The 18,207-nt window shown below is 41.5% G+C and overlaps 1 protein-coding gene across 1 annotated transcript in view; it reads right to left on the bottom strand.

The window, feature by feature from the left end:
* Window positions 1–17,486, bottom strand: part of esamb (endothelial cell adhesion molecule b) — a 94,246-nt gene extending 76,760 nt beyond the window's left edge. Inside the window, exon 1 of the mRNA XM_055880194.1 lies at window positions 17,053–17,486. Coding sequence (XP_055736169.1) covers window positions 17,053–17,107 — 55 coding nt within the window. The 5' untranslated portion in view covers window positions 17,108–17,486. The remainder of the gene's footprint in view (window positions 1–17,052) is intronic.
* Between the last annotated feature and the right edge of the window lie 721 nt (window positions 17,487–18,207).

Below are 18,207 nucleotides of genomic sequence, written 5' to 3'. Positions count from 1 at the left end.
CTGAGTACGGCACTTAGAGACCAACACAACCCAAGAAGATATCCGCCATGTTGGAGTCAACAGAAGTCAGAAATAGCATTATAAATATTCACTTACCTTTGATGATCTTCATCAGAATGCACTCCCAGGAATCCCAGTTCCACAATAAATGTTTGATTTGTTCCATAAAGTCCATAATTTATGTCCAAATTCCTCCTTGTTGTTCGCGCATTCAGTACACAATCTAAACTCACGACGCGCGGGCAGGTCCAGGCAAAAGTTCAGACGAAAAGTCAAATTAACCTGTCTAGGATCAGCGTGGCGCTAGCGGCACCCCCCCCCCCCCCCCACTGAAAAACCAGTGCCGCGAAATTCAAAAAAAATATTTTTTTAAAATATTTAACTTTCACACATTAAAGTCCAATACAGCTAATGAAAGACACAGATCTTATGAATCCAGTCAACATTTCCGATTTTTAAAATGTTTTACAGGGAAGACACAATATGTAAAGATGTACATCTATTACCTAAAAACACATTAGCATAATCCACCATCTTTTATTTGTCCACCAACACCAGTAGCCATCACCAATTCGGCTAAACTAAGATATTTATAGCCCCTAACCAACAAAAAAACTCATTAGATGACAGTCTGATAACATATTTATGGTATGGGATAGGTTTTGTTAGAAAAAAGTGCATATTTCAGGTATATGGCATAGTTTACAATTGCACCCACCATCACAAATGGACTAGAATAATTACAATGAGCAACATGTTTACCTAACTACTAATCATCAAACATTTCGTAAAAATACACAGCATACACGAATCGAAAGACACAGATCCTGTGAATACAGACAATATTTCAGATTTTCTAAGTGTCTTACAGCGAAAACACAATAAATCGTTATATTAGCTTAGCACATAGCAATTAGCAGCCCAGCATTGATTCTAGCCAAAGTGAGCGATAAAAGTCAACATCGCCAAAAGATATTAATTTTTTCACTAACCTTCTCAGAATTCTTCCGATGACACTCCTGTAACATCACATTACAACATGCATATACAGTTTGATCGAAAATGTTTATATTTAGCCACCAAAATCATGGTTAGACAATGTGAAATGTAGACAAGCTGGTAAAGAAAACGTCCTTGCGCCACTTAGACAGTGATCTACTCTTATACATAAATACTCATAAACGTGACTAAAAAATATAGGGTGGACAGGGATTGATAGACAATTTAATTCTTAATACAATTGCGTTATTACATTTTTTAATTTATCCTTACTTTTCAATACAGTTTGCGCCAAGCGAAGCTACGTCAAAAAACATGGCGTCCTAAGCCACTAAAATGTTTCGACAGAAACACGATTTATCATAATAAAAATGTCCTACCTTGAGCTGTTCTTCCATCAGTATCTTGGGCAAAGGATCCTTTCTTGGGAGAAATCGTCTTTTGGTGGAAAGCTGTCCTCTTGCCATGTGGAAATGTCAACTACGTTCGGGATGAACTGAAAAGCGTGCCCAACTTTTCACATCGTTGCAAAAATAAATGTCCCAAAATCGCACTAAACGGATATAAATTGCTATAAAACGCTTTAAATTAACTACTTTGTGATGTTTGTAACTCCTATAACGAGTGAAAAGATGACCGGAGAAATATAACAGGCTAAACTAACGCTTGGAACAGGAGAGGGTCGGTGTCTTCCACGCGCGTTACGCAGCAAGAAAAGACTTGCTAGCTAAAGGTTTTTTTCATTTGTAGGGCCTGTGAACGAGCAATCGAGCCCGTTGGAATCGTCATCACGTAAAGGCATCCAGGGGAAGACGTAAGAAGTGTCCGTATAGTCATAGCAACGACAGTGCCCTTTTAAATGACTTCAGAAAAGTGGCCAACGTTTCTCAAATCTGACTCCATGTCAGGGAAATTGCTGTAGAATGGGCTCTGTTCCACTTAGAGACAAAATTTCAACTCCTATAGAAACTATAGACTGTTTTCTATCCAATAATAATAATAATATGCATATTGTACGATCAAGGATTTTGTGGGAAGCCGTTTAAAAAATTAGCCACATTAGCATAAATAGTCTAAACAGCGCCCCCATCCCCAACAGGTTAAACGAAGTATAGAATCAATCTTAAAATGTTTTTAACAGAAATCTTCAATAATGTTCCAACCGGAGAATTCCTTTGTCTGTAGAAAAGCCATGGAACAGAGCTCGCTTCCACATGAACGAGCGTCACGAGCTCAAAGCATTCTGCCAGACCTCTGACTCATTCCCCTCTCATTCGGCCCCACTTCACAGTACAAGCATCAGACAAGGTTCTAAAGACTGTTGACATCTAGTGGAAGCGTTAGGAAGTGCAACATGACCCATATCCCACTGTATCTTCAATAGGGAATGAGTTGAAAAATGACCAACCTCAGATTTTCCACTTCCTGGTTGGATTTTCTCTCAGGTTTTTGCCTACCATATGAGTTCTGTTATACTCAAAGACATCATTCAAACAGTTTTAGAAACTTCAGCGTTTTTTCTATCCAAATCTACTAATAATATGCATATATTAGCAACCGGGACTAAGTAGCAGGCAGTTTACTCTGAGCACGCTTTTCATCCAAACGTGATCATAACAAGTTAATGAAGAGCTTGGAGGTTACTATGGTGTTTAATGCTGAGCTATAGCAATGAACAGCATTCTTACATAGTTATTCCTCTTGTCCAGATGGGATAGGGCAGTGTGCAGTGTTATGGTGATCGTCTGTGACCCTATTGGGGCGGTAGGCAAATTGAAGTGGGTCTAGGGTGAAAGATAAGGTGGAGGGGAAATGGTCCTTGACTAGTCTCTCAAAGCACTTCATGATGACAGAAGTGAGTGGTACGGGGCGATAGTCATTTAGTTCAGTTAACTTTGCCTTCTTGGGTACAGGAACAATGGTGGCCATCTTGAAGCATGTGGGAACAGCAGACTGGGATAGGGAGAGATTTAATATGTCCGTAAACACACCAGCCAGCTGGTCTGCGCATGCTCTGAGGACGCGGCTAGGGATGCCGCCTGGGCCGGCAACCTTGCGAGGGTTAACACGTTTAAATGTCTTACTCATGTTGGCCACAGAGAAGGATAGCCCACAGTCCTTGGCAGCGTCGGTGGCACTGTATTATCCTCAAAGCGTGCAAAGAAGGTGTTTAGTTTGTTTGGAAGTAAGAAGCTGGTTTTCCTTTCGTAGTCTGTGATTGTCTGTAAACCCTGCCACATACGTCTTGTGTCTGAGCCGTTGAATTGCGACTCCACTTTGTCTCAAGGAGGAGTAGTGTTTCTATTTTGAACACCAGTAGTTCCAAAAATTATTAATTTTAATTGGCGATTGCCATTCTACCAAAGGAAGAGGGAAAAATGTAAAACAAAATGAAGATTGATGTTGGAGATAGAAAGACAACCTGAGGGTCCCATGTGGCTCAGTTGGTAGGGAATGGTGCTTGCAACGCCAGGGTTGTGGGTTTGATTCACACAGGGGACCAGTACAAAAAAAAGTATGAAAATGTATGCACTCATCAGGGATTCTCGGTCCTGCCGAGGTTAATTGACATCATTTGAGTCAATTGGAGGTGTACCTGTGGATGTATTTCAAGGCCTACCTTCAAACTCAGTGCCTCTTTGCTTGACATCATAGGAAAATCAAAAGAAATCAGCCAAGACCTCAGAAAAAAAATAGCAGACCTCAACAATTCTGGTTCATCCTTGGGAGCAATTTCCAAACGCCTGAAGGTACCACATTCATCTGTACAAACAATAGTACGCAAGTATAAACACCATGGGACCACGCAGCCGTCAAACCGCTCAGGAAGGAGACGCGTTCTGTCTCCAAGAAATGAACGTACTTTGGTGCGAAAAGTGCAAATCAATCCCAGAACAACAGCAAAAGGACCTTGTGAAGATGCTGGAGGAAACAGGTACAACTGATCTATATCCACAGTAAAAACGAGTCCTATGTCGACAAAACCTGAAAGGCCGCTCAGCAAGGAAGAAGCCACTGCTCCAAAACTGCCATAAAAAAGCCAGACTACGATTTGCAACTGCACACGGGGACAAAGATCATACTTTTTGGAGAAATGTCCTCTGGTCTGATGAAACAAAAATAGAACTGTTTGGCCATAATTACCATTGTTATGTTTGGAGAAAAAAGGGGGAGGCTTGCAAGCCGAAGAACACCATCCCAACCATGAAGCACGGGGATGGCAGCATCATGTTGTGGGGGTGCTTTGCTGCAGGAGTGACTGGTGCAGTTCCCAAAATAGATGGCATCATGAGGGAGGAAAATGATGTGGATATATTGAAGCAACATCTCAAGACATCAGTCAAGAATGGAAAGGACAACAAGAAAGGACAACAAAGTCAAGGTATTGGAGTGGCCATCACAAAGCCCTGACCTCAATCCAATAGAAAATTTGTGGGCAGAACTGAAAAAGCGTATGCCAGCAAGGAGGCCTACAAACCTGACTCGGTTACACCAGCTCTGTCAGGAGGAATGGGCCAAAATTCCCCACTTATTGTGGGAAGCTTGTGGAAGGCTACCTGAAATGTTTGACCCAAGTTAAACAATTTAAAGGCAATGCTACCAAATTCCAATTGAGTGTATGTAAATTTCTGACCCACTGGGAATGTGACGAAAGAAATAAAAGCTTTCTACTATTATTCTGACATTTCACATTCTTAAAATAAAGTGCTGATCCTAACTGACCTAAGACAGGAAATTTTTACGAGGAATAAATGTCAGAAATTATGAAAAACTGAGTTTAAATGTATTTGGCTAAGGTGTATGTAAACTTCAACTGTATGTTATGGAGTTGTTTTTGTTATACAGCACACAGTATCAATGCATCTGTAGCCTGTATACATACAGGGGGATGGGAATGCTGGAGTGGAGGTGTAGTTGGATTCTCTCTCTCAAGAGGGCTCCCGAGTCGTGCAGCGGACTAAGGCACTGCATCTCAGTGCTAGAGGTGTTACTACAGGCACCCTGGCTCGATTCCAGGCTGTATCACAACCGGCCGTAATTGGGAGTCCCATAGGGTGGCACACAATTGGCCCAGTGTCGTCCAGGTTTGGCCGGTGTAGGTTGTCATTGTAAATAAGAATTTGTTCTTAACTTCTTATGGATGCGGGGCAGTATTGAGTAGCTTGGCTGAATAAGGTGCCCAGAGTAAACTGCCTGCTACTCAGGCCCAGAAGCTAAAATATGCATATTATTAGTAGATTTGGATAGAAAACACGTTGAAATTTCTAAAACTGTTTGAATAATGTCTGCGAGTATAACAGAACTTATATGGCAGGCAAAAACCTGAGAAAAAATCCAACCAGGAAGTGAGAAATCTGAGGTTTGTAGGTTAAGTTTTTGCTTATCTAATATACAGTGGAAATTTGGTCCGATTGCACTTCCTAAGGCTTCCACTAGATGTCAACAGTCTTTATAACCTTGTTTCAGGCTTCTACTGTGAAGGAGAAGAGAATAAGAGCTGATTGAGTAAGGGGTCTGACAGAAGGCCATGAGCTCAGCCAGGCGCGCTCCCGTGAGAGGTAGCTGCGTTCCATTGCATTTCTAAAGACAAAGGAATTCTCCGGTTGAAACATTATTGAAGATTTATGTTAAAAACATCCTAAAGATTGATTCTATACATCACTTGACATGTTTCTAAGAACTGTAATGGAATGTTTTGACTTTGTCTGGCCTGCGCGTCGTTGATTTGGATTTGTGAACTAAAGGTGCGAACAAAAAGGAGGTATTTGGACATCAATTATGAACTTTATCGAACAAAACAAACATTTATTGTGGAACTGGGATTCCTGGGAGTGCTTTCTGATGAAGATCATCAAAGGTAAGTGAATATTTATAATGCTATTTCTGACTTATGTTGACTCCACAACATGGCGGATATCTGTATGGCTTGTTTTGGTCTCTGAGCGCTGTACTCAGATTATAGCATGGTGTGCTGTCTCTGTAAAGTTTTTATGAAATCTGACACAGTGGTTGCATTAACCTCTCTTGGGTACGTGAGACGTTAGCGTCCCACCTCTTCAACAGCCAGTGAAACTGCTGGGCGCCAAATTCAAATATACTCATTATAAAAATTCAGAAAACAAAACATATTTTACATAGGTTTAAAGATTAACTTCTTGTGACTCCAACCACGGTGTCAGATTTTAAAAATACTTTACGGCGAAAGCATACCTTACGATTATAGAGTAGAAGAGTTACACAAGTCAGAAATAGAGATAAAATGAATCCCTTACCTTTGATGATCTTCATATGGTTGCACTCAGCAGACATTCATTTACTCTAAATCAGGGGTGTCAAACATACGGCCCGCGGGCCGGAACCGGCCCCCAAGGAGGTTCGATCAGGCCCGCAGGATAATTTGAAAGTGGAAAAAATGCATAAAAGACATGGAATTAATATTTTTAAATCACTGCAATTCATGGATTATCCGCTAAGGGGCGCACTCTTTCCATCAGAGTAGAAGACAAGCCGCATCACTGAGACAGACTGAAAACAGCAGACGGTATCAATGCGCCATCTGCTGCTTGTTACGACGTTGTTAATACCTTGGTCTCTACCTCTCCGCTACACCCTCATTAGCCAAAATGTCGTTATCCAAACGGAGAAAAGTAGATAAGGAGTGTAGAATTTTCAAAGAAAAATGGACCACGTCCTATTTATTTACAGAGATGCACGGAAAACCTTCGTGCTTGGTGTGTTTGCAACAAGTTTCGGTATTGAAGGAATATAATATTCGACGCCACTACGAGACTCATCACAGCGAAAAATATGACGGCTTGCAAGGACAACTGAGAAGAGATAAGATTAACGAATTGCTGGCGGGTCTGAGGAAACAGCAGTCAACTTTCATCCAGAGCCGAGAAGTCAGTGAAGCAGCGGTAAAAGCCAGCTACCTAATTGCTAGCGAAATAGCATTAGCATCGAAGCCGTATTCCGACGGTGACTTTGTTAAACGATGCATGATGAAGGCGGCTGAACTTGTATGTCCCGAGAAGCGACAAGCTTTTGCCAATATTAGCCTGACGAGGAATACTATAGCAGAGAGGATTTCGGAACTATCGGCAGATTTAGACAGTCAATTGAAACAGAGAGTCAAGTCATTTATTGCATTTTCCGTGGCAATTGACGAGAGCACTGACATCACAGACGTGGCCCAACTGGCCATATTTATTCGGGGAGTTGATGAGACATTGACTGTTACTGAAGAGTTTCTTGAGTTGGTGCCAATGATGGACACCACAACAGCTGAGGACATTTTCGGCTCTGTCGTTGCTGCATTGGACAGAGTTGGAGTGGACTGGTCCCGCGCTGTCAGCCTGGCTACAGACGGCGCGCCCTCCATGGTCGGAAAGAAAGCAGGTGTCGCGACAAAGTTCAAAGACAAAGTACAAGCCCTTAATGGAGGAGATCGTTTCTGGACATTTCACTGTATTTTGCACCAGGAGGCATTGTGTTGCAAGTCGCTGAAAATGGACCACGTCATGGAGGTGGTTGTTCGCACTGTAAATTTCATCCGGTCCAGAGGTCTGAACCATCGTCAGTTTGACAAACTTCTCAGCGACAGCAACATTACCCACAGCCTGCCATACCACACTGAAGTGAGATGGTTAAGCCGAGGCGCTGTGCTGAGGCATTTCTTTGATCTACGAGAGGAAATCGGACAGTTCATGGAGAAAAAAGGAAAACCGGTGTTGGAATTACAATCTCAGGAATGGCTACGGGACCTTGCATTCTTGGTTGATATTACTGAACACTTGAACAATCTGAACAAAATGTTGCAAGGCCGCAAAAAAGTTGTCACACAGTTTTCTGACAACATACATGCATTTAAGTTGAAGCTGACTTTGTGGGAGATGCAACTGGCAAATGGCAACCCTGCTCATTTCCCCTGTCTGAGAGATGTGTGTGTGACCAGACCTGATGCGGACATGAAACGGTACAAAGACAAAATTGCAGGACTACTGCGGGAGTTTGAGAAACGTTTTCAGGTATTTGGTGAACTTGAGACAGAATTTTCAGTTTTTCGCTCACCTTTCACAGTTAAAGCTTCTGATCTGCCGGTCGAAATTCAGCTAGAGATAATTGATTTGCAGTGTGATGCAGATTTGAAGGGCAAATTTGCCTCTGTAGGTCTGGACAGATTTTATCAGTATCTACTACCAGGGTACCCCAAATTAACAGCCCTGGCTGCTAAAATTTTGTGCATGTTTGGGACAACCTACCTTTGTGAACAAATTTTCTCAGTGATGAATATCAATAAAACAAAAATGCGTTCAAGGCTCACAAACAAGCACTTAAATGACATTCTGAAAGTGACAGCTAGTCAGGACATGACACCTGGTGTTGATGCACTTGTACAGGCCAAAAGATGCCAAGTTTCAGGAACAAATACAAGTCCAGACTAGACTAACACCTTTAAAATGCTGCCTTAGATACTGTTTGCATTGAAAGAATACAGCTCTGTGAAGATGAATCCTTACTGTGGTGATTTAAAAAATGTGCACTTTAATGTCCGGCCCACTTGACATCTCCCTAGGCCGTATGTGGCCCACGATGCGAAATGAGTTTGACACCCCTGCTCTAAATGTTCCTTTTGTTCGATAAAGTCTCTTTATATCCAAAAACCTCAGTTTTGTTCGCGTTTTCTTCAGTAATCCACAGGCTCAAACGCAGTCAAAACAGGCAGACAAAACATCCAAATTGTATCCGTAAAGTTCATAGAAACATGTCAAACGATGTTTATATTCAATCCTCAGGTTGTTTTTAGCCTAAATAATCGATAATATTTCAACCGGACAATAACGTCGTCAATATAAAATTTAAACAAGAAATGCACTCTCTTGGTCTCACGCATGAAAAAGCTCTGACACTTTAGGGTCCACTCATTCAGACTGCTCTTACTTCCTCATTTTTCAGTATACAAGCCTGAAACAATTTCTAAAGACTGTTGACATCTAGTGGAAGGCATAGGAACTGCAATTTGAGTCCTAAGTCAATGGATACTGTAATGGCATTGAATAGAAAACTACAAACACAAAACAAAAAAAACTTCCCGAATGGATTTTTGTCAGGTTTTCGCCTGCCAAATCAGTTCTGTTATACTCAGACACTATTTTAACAGTTTTGGAAACTTTAGAGTGTTTTCTATCCAAATCTACCAGTTATTTGCATATCATATCTTCTGGGCCCGAGAAGCAGGCAGTTTAATTTGGGCATGCTTTTCATCCAAAATTCCAAATGCTGCCCCCTACCCTAGAGAAGTTAAGGAGAAGTTTATCTAAAGTTCCATGCATAACACTTGTATCTTTTATCAATGTTTATTATGATTATTTCTGTAAATTGATGTGGCTCTCTGCAAAAATCACCGGATGTTTTGGAAGCAAAACATTACTGAACGTAACGCGCCAATGTAAACTGAGATTTTTGGATATAAATATGAACTTTATCGAACAAAACATACATGTATTGTGTAACATGAAGTCCTATGAGTGTCATGTGATTCTGCTTTTTGTGACTCCTCTCTTTGGTTGGAAAATGGCTGTATGCTTTCTGTGACTAGGTACTGACCTAACATATTCAGATGGTGTGCTTTCGTCGTAAAGCCTTTTTGAAATCGGACACTGTGGTGGGATTAACAACAAGTTTATCTTTAAAATGGTGTAAAATACTTGTATGTTTGAGGAATTTTAATTATGAGATTTCTGTTTGAATTTGGCGCCCTGCACTTTCACTGGCTGTTGTCATATCGATCCCGTTAAACGGGATCTCAGCCGTAAGTTAACTGACTTGCCTAGTTAAATAAATAAAATCATTCAAATGGCTTTATTGGCATGGGAAACATATGTTCACATTGCCAAAGCAAGGGACATTCACAATATAATATGAACAGTAAACATTACTCACAAAAGTTCCAAAGGAATAGAGAAATTTCAAATGTCATATTATGGCTATATACTGTGCTGTAACGATGTGCAAATAGTTCAAGTACAAAAGGGGAAAAAATAAACATAAATATGGGTTGTATTTACAATGGTATTTTGTCTACACTGGTTGCCCTTTTTTGTGGTAACAGATCACAAATCTTGCTGCTGTGGTATGTCACCCAATAGATATGAGTTTATCAAAATTTGATTTGTTTTCTAACTCTTTGTGGGTCTGTGTAATCTGAGGGAAATATGTGTCTCTAATATGGTCATACATTTGGCAGGAGGTAAGGAAGTGCAGCTCAGTTTCCACCTCATTTTGTGGGCAGAGTGCACATTTTTTATTTTTTATTTAACCTATATTCATCTAGGCAAGTCAGTTAAGAAAAAATTCTTATTTACAATGACGGCCTACCAAAAGGCAAAAGGCCTCTTGCGGGGACGGGGGCTGGGATTAAAAATATAGGACAAAACACACATCATGCAAGAGACACCACAACACTACATAAAGAGAGACCTAAGACAACAAAATAGCATGGTAGCAACAGAACATGACAACAACATGGCAGCAGAACAAAACACGGTACAAACATTATTGGGCACAGACAACAGCACAAAGGGCAAGAAGGTAGAGACAACAATATATCACACGAAGCAGCCACAACTGCCAGTAAGAGTGTCCATGATTGAGTCTTTGAAGAGATGGAGATCAAACTGCCCTGTTTGAGGGTTTTTTGAAGCTTGTTCCAGTCGCTAGCTGCAGTGACCTGAAAAGAGGGGCAACCCAGTCATGAGGGTGCCTTGGGGACCGGCAGAACGAGTGTTGTATGTGGAGGATGACGGCTGCAGTAGCTATCTCAGATAATGGGGAGTGAGGCATAAGAGGGTTTTATAAATAAGCATCAACCAGTGGGTCTTGCGACGGGTATACAGAGATGACCAGTTTACAGAAGAGTATAGAGTGCAGTGATGTGTCCTATAAGGAGCATTGGCGGCAAATCTGATGGCCGAATGATAAAGAACATCTAGCCACTCCAGAGTACCCTTACCTGCCGATCTATAAATTACGTCTCCGTAATCTAGCATGGTCATCTGAATCAGGGTTAGTATGGCAGCTGGGGTGAAAGAGGAGCAATTTCAATAGAGGATACCAAGTCTAGATTTAAACTTAGCCTGCAGCTTTGAAATGCTTCCATTGGCTTTGATGCCTCATGATTGAGTACTGCTCTGTTCAAGTAGACTGATTTTTTATTTTGCTGTGATCTGATATGTGTCAGTGGGCCGACTGTGAACGCTCTGAGTTGTTTTTTTACCTTTATTTAACTAGGCAAGTCAGTTAAGAACAAATTCTTATTTTCAATGACAGCCTAGGAAAAGTGGGTTAACTGCCTTGTTCAGGGGCAGAACAGTATTTTTTCCTTGTCAACTTGGCGATTCGATCTTTGCAACCTTTCGGTTACTAGTCCAACGCTCTAACCACTAGGCTACCTGCCACCCTTCCACTCTGTGTTGAGGTCAGTGATAAAGTAGTCTACAGTACTAATGCCAAGAGATGAGCTATAGGTGTACCTACTGTAGGACTCCCCTTATCCAGTTCCGGCATTTAGGTCACCGCAGATTAGTACATGTCCCTGGAAAATATTGATCTCCCCCTCTAGGATGGAGAAGCTGTCTTCACTAAAGTATTGGCATTCTAGTAGGGGGGAAAGGTAGCACACAGGAGGGGAATTTGTAGCCAAATGTAAGACACACACTCTCTCTCTCACCCTCTCTCCCTGTAGTAGGCTCCCAGATTTCCCCCGGGAACCCTCCTTAGAAGGTCCTTAGCCTCACAAAACCAGGACTGGAAGATTTAAAACCAGACGCCACCTTCTAAGACCAGGTCACACACCTAATCTACCCCATCCACCTGGCCATGAGGCCTGCAGAGGATAACGCATGCTACTCTCTCACTCCTCAACGAATACTAATCTCTCATCTCCCCATAGCCAAAACCATCAATCTTCCTCCTCGGTTCAAGCGCAGCCATCTTCTGCCCTTTCCCCTGACAAACCCATCTAGCTTTACTCTGCAAACCTGTCATTCACCATTACAGAGCTAACCAAACTCTACCAGCTCTATACCACAGACCCATCCTGGGTACACATCTTACCTCTACATATTTTCACATCTCCAGAACATCCAACATTTCAATGGGATACTATTAACCCGTGGACATCAAGTACTCCAACTGATATGCAATGTATGAAAAGTGAAATTGAGTCAAACCAAATGATATAAAAATCAACACCTAAAGGTGAATAAAATAACTGAAACACTATTGAGGCCAAAGCAAGGAGCACGTTGTCTCAGTCAGTAATTGACAGAGTGGGATGATAGTGGCATGGCCTCACTGGCCTGTGTTCCAACTTATCTCCCTGGCAACCTGAGCCTTCCGTTCCCCCCTCCCCTTCCCTACCTAACCTCCCTTGCCTGATGCCTGCCATCCCCTTCCCTCCCCTGCCTTCCATTCTCCTGCCTTCCTACCCCACATTCCCACCCATAACTGCCCTCCCCCTCCCCTGCCTGACGCCTGCCCTCTCCCACCTTCCCCTTCCCTAACTCCCCTGCCTGCCCTCCCCCACCTTCCCTCCCATGCCTGCACTAACTCCACTGCCTTTCCTTACCTTCCCGCCTGCCCTCCCTACCCCACATTACCACCCTCCCCTCCCCTGCCTGATGCCTGCCTGCCCTCCACTGCATCATTAGTCACATGAGGACAGGATATAGATGGAGATGTGGTGGTGGTGAAGGGCTCCTGTCAGGCTGCAGCTGTGGCAGCACCAACACCGCCACCTTGACGGCAGTCAATCAGTGTGCCTCAGCCTCAGCTCGCTTCACTGCACTCAATTGTCAGACTCAGCTTTACCATCAGAATCTCTCTGTTTCCTTCCCCACAGAGTTACACTGTACCATAGTAGACTCGACAGACAACATAAATCGCAGTACTGTATGTTCGACTGAGTATTATTCATGCCACAAAGACAGGCCTATTTTCAACCAATTAAAAACACAACCATTGTAGCCTACTTTTGTCTTTCTGCTAATTCAGACAGACACATCAACAGATTGGCAGTGTATAAAAGGGAGGTATTCTGAAGGGAGCTCAAACAACTAACAGAATGGAAAGAAACACGGAGGAGTCTACTTTACCATAAATATTCAAATACAAATATTAAAACAACTCAGTGTAACATGTTCGCCCATTCACTGTCAGTAGTAGTAGGAGTTAATGAGGTGAAATATTGACTGCGTAGGTGCTACACGTCCTGGCTGCGTTGTGGGGGGTGTGTATATATATATATATATATATATATATATATATATATATATATATATATATATATATATATATATATATATATATATATATATATATATATATATATATATACCTGGGCATTAGCTTTGCTAATGATCTCTGCTGAGAGAGGAGCTAATTCTGAGGCACTGGCTCCCTCTGTTCCAACCGCCTCCACTGTTACAATGGAATAAATGCGCTTTTGCTTCACATATAGACACTGCTGAACACAAGTAAAACTTCTGGGGGGGAAAACAGTACGACAGTCAAATCATCTTTTCTACCAAAGATTTTTGCCTACCATAAAGCACTACAATTACTTAGTGATTAATTGCTCACATGTACCCAACATAAATGCACATATTTCAGGACAGTACAGTATATCTCCTGTTATGGTTTGACCTAGAGTGGGTGAAAACACGTTTTGATTCTGAAATGTTCCTTCCTTATGTTATAAAATGCATTTTACCAAGACAAATATGATTATTCATGTTCTGAATCGGTCAGTGGGGTATTTCTCTAACATATCATTAACATTATATGCAAAATGTCAGATTTCGTAACCTAACCTGATTCTCGCAGCGACTTTTGGGGATTTTACATGTTGTGGTGGTCGTCTTCAAAGTTCTTTCCACAGGTCGCAAAAAGCTAAATTAGCATGATACAAGCTGAATTAAATGTTAAAGGCTTACAAAATAAAAATCTTGCCGTACGCTCAAAGCTCCGTTGACATTTCACAAAGATCAGCTTGTTTTTCTGAGAAATTCTTGAAAAATAACAGGAATTTACCACTAACATATAAAGCATATAATATGAAAATAATACATGTCATGTCTCAAAAGCAATATCTATCTTACCTCTATATTGTTTTATGGCCTCTGGATTCGAGAAGAAAGATGACGAGTTCAAACGTGAGCTGACACAATGGTATTTTCCAGATTCTTCTAACACTTTTTTTTCTGGCCTCCATTGAGATTTAGTCACCCTAATCTTGGCTATCCTACAAGGGTAAAAACTCCAATACCTTTTGAGCGGATTATGATAGAGACATTAAGTTTGAACTGTTGGTTTTCTTAGAGGATTAACATATTTTTTTACCCCAATGGTCAAAATATGTTTTTTTGATTGTACACCCTCTAGAAAGTGGCAGAATAATTTACTCTTGCACAAAAATAATAATTAGTGACTAAGGGGGAAAAAATCATGCTTGTTGAATCAGCTGTCTCGATAAAAAGAAAACTGTCCATAGCAATGTTATTATCATATCACTTCTGTCAGGCCTAATTGGCCAGTTTAAGTTAAAGTGTGACATTTGCACTCGTCAACCCGGTCTGTGTGTTGACAAAAGAGGCTTCCTCAATCCAATAGACCCCTAGCCTCATTTTACTGCTCTTCCTCCCCAGAGAGAGCAGAGAGTGACATGCCATCAGCAACCTGCCACTCAGCATGTAAAATGGAGAAAAACCCTGGCAAAGCAGCTCATAAATCACATTAACGCCTGCTGCTCCACAAGGTACACATTCATCAACAGGAGACACTAATGGATAACACATAGTAGCAACATAATACAAAGACACATGATTCTTTATTTCTCCCTCTATATAGCTCGGGTATGAAATACCCTTCCACTGAGATCAATCTGTCCTCCTAATCCCTACACATCTTTACAACAATAAAAGTTTCCAATTAATCTGAGCATAGCAAATGTGATTAAAACAGACAAAAAGCTAATGAAAACATAAATTACATTTTGTTTTGTAAATGGAAGCTCTCCATTGACAATAGGCTTACTTGATGTTAGGCAGCAACAACTTCAGCTGGGTGAGCATTTAATAGGTCCCATCACATGCTCCCATTAAGCACACACACACACACACAGATACACCCACACCCATACACACTCATAGGCTAGCTACATACAGAGGTAATCATCTTCCTTATCTAGTGGAAAACTGCAGTATCCGCGTCTGACATCAGTAGAACGTTATAGGGGCAGAGTTGAGTGGTTATAGCTGATAGCGTAGAGCACCTCTCCTCTGAGACCACCAAATGTTTCACAATTTTGTTGTAGCCCTGACCTAGCTCACCTGATTCACATAGTCAAGGGCTTGATGATTAAAAGTTGAATCAGGTGTGTTAACTGTGGAATAGTTCAAATACATGGAGCAGCTGGGGGTCCCCGAGGAGAGGTTTGAAAATCCCTAGAGCCTTCAAATTCAAATCTGGACCTCTAAGCCAGTTCCACTGCTTCTTTTCTCCATTCTTCCCCTCTAACTCCATTTTCCCATTTTAATACCAGTCCCTCAGCCAGTCAGTCGTCATCACTCGCGCTTTAATCTCATCAGCCAAGACCGCCACCCAGGCCGGCCAGTGAAGCTATACCTTGTCCTTGCCTTGTTAAAACGCCAAGGCAAATCAACAGATTACAACCTCCTTTGACTTCAGCAGCGTGGTCTGGGCGGTTTAGTGACAACCACAATGCTCATCTCACTGTTGCTGGGAGTCAATCACATATCTAGTATGGGGGTTTCCTCAACACAACAATGGTTACAATAGGCCAGGGTTCCCCAACTGGCGGCCTGCAGGTGGTTTTATTCGGCCCCCCAAATCATTTACATTTTACTTTGGGGGATTAAAAAGACTAAAAACACCAACATATCAGCTTTGAATTTGAATTTTGTAAATCTGTTTCAAAGTATTCCCACGCATAATAGAGAGATATGTGATAGTATACAAATATAGGCAAGGTTTGGCATGATTGTTTTAGTCAAATATTATATCTATTTGAGCTTCTTGCGATCCATTTGCGCTCTACAAATTATTTGGAATTATGTTCCGGTCCCCTGACTATCCGCTCAAGAAAAAGAAATCGGCATGCGGCTTAATCTAGTTGATGATTCCTGCAATAGGTTATCTGTGAGTAAACCTGATTCAAAACTACATCTCTACCATCAGAATCACAGTGCTATTTGATAGTTGCAACTGTCCTGACAGGTTAAAAAAAATGATGTAGCCAGTTAGATAGGTAGGCTATAAGCAAACCACACCTTTCGCCCCTCAACTATTGAGGAAACCAACACACGGCTCAATGGTGCTTTGAAACAAGACAAATAATAGCCACCTAAAAAACATGTAGGATATATTTTATTATTCCATGTACTAGATAACTTTTAATTTCAGGGGCCAAATCTCGGGGTAATTTGAATTTTTGAAGAAGAAAAAAAATACAAAACTACATTACAACACTATGACACTATTGTAACAAACTATGCAAATGCTTCTGGGACAGACAGTGGGTCCCACATTTCTAATCAATCTAATAATGTAGATTTGGAGCCAAGATATGTTTTTCATCAGGTTAGAACCCTAGACTAGAGCGCGAGGTCTTCACACATGATTTAGGTATTCATAGGTGCAATCATGTTTATAAAACAGGTGGTAGCCTACCTCACATCCCTCTCAGTTCCAAATCTTATCAACAATTTGTGACATGTTTTTGACATCGCCTGAGGAATTTTCCAATGTCACATCTTCTGAAAGCTACACAGAATGACTAAAATGTAGTTTAATGTGAAAAATAACTTATACCACAAGCCTTTGATGACCATAACCGCCTATGTGTAAATAAATGATGCAGAGCTGGAACGACAATAATGTTTTAAATAGTGGAAATTGTGTCAAACTTGTTTACATAATACAAAAAACAAAATGGTAAATAGACTGACTAGTTGTGGAACAAAATGAGCTTACCTTGAAAAACCCATAACAATGACAGGAGCACTCGGACTCTCCCTGATATCGCCATCACCCAACATTAAACGCACGTGCCCGGTGCGAGCCACAGGACGAACAGCGAATCTGGGAGTAGGCGTCAGTTGTCTTTTTGAAGTTCGTCTCCTGTTCGATGGGCGGTCCTCCGCTCGGCTTCTGGCGAAAGTGAACGCAGGAAGTATAACTTCGACAGTATGGAAAGAGGAAAGGTAACGGTTTATGAATTATTTCAGTCTTCCCGTTCTGCGAGAAATTGCAGAGCACTGACGCTGGTTCACTTCCACCATACACGGTCAAAGACGTAACCATTTATCGATAAGTCCACTCAGTTTCCCTTGAGTTTACCCCAGTCACTCCACAAATCCTTACATTTGTGCTGGCGTCCCCTCACTCCCCAGAGTTGAAATGTAGACAGATGTCTCCTCGTCCTCGAAGTGAACGGTTACAACCGGCCAACTACCCGCCTGCACCTTTGCGCACATGACAAGCCCCGCCTCTATCATTGCATGGCTTAATTTTGCAAAGGTGTTTTTTATACTGTCTGCTCTGTGACATCTCTACACAAGATTAATAATTTATAGTACTAATTACTACGAAATAAGGCTCGCAATGTAGCCCAACCCCGTCTCAGCCTTCAGCATCTATGCTGCAATAGTCGATGTGTGTGGGGGGGCAGTCTGTTTTGTCTGGTGTAATTCTGTTTTATCTGGTGTTCTGTGTGAATTTAAGTATGCTCCCTCTCATTGGACGTGCTACCTGTGTGAATTTAAGTATATGCTCCCTCTCACTGGATGTGGTACCTTGTCCTGGAACTGCTGTTTTCAACTCTCTCTACCACACCTGATGTCTTGACCTCTGAATACTCTGCTATGAAAAGCCAACGAACATTTACTCCTGAGCAGTGGAGGCTCCTCAGAGGAGGAAGGGGAGAACCATCCTCCTCAGTGAAATTTCATAAAAATAAAAATTGTGAAACATAAAAAAAGTTATCATTTTTAGATAAAACTATATTCATATGTCACCAAATAATTGATTAAATAAAACATTTTTGTAATGAAGGCCTGCAGTAACTTTAACAGCACTGTCTTGCGTAGCGCCATGGTGCAGCTGGAGGACAGCTAGCTTCCATCCTCC

Source organism: Salvelinus fontinalis, chromosome 24 (assembly GCF_029448725.1).
Source record: "Salvelinus fontinalis isolate EN_2023a chromosome 24, ASM2944872v1, whole genome shotgun sequence".
Classification (NCBI taxonomy): domain Eukaryota; kingdom Metazoa; phylum Chordata; class Actinopteri; order Salmoniformes; family Salmonidae; genus Salvelinus; species Salvelinus fontinalis.
Note: the sequence above shows the minus strand (reverse complement) of the source record. Positions and strands in the feature narration are given on the sequence as shown.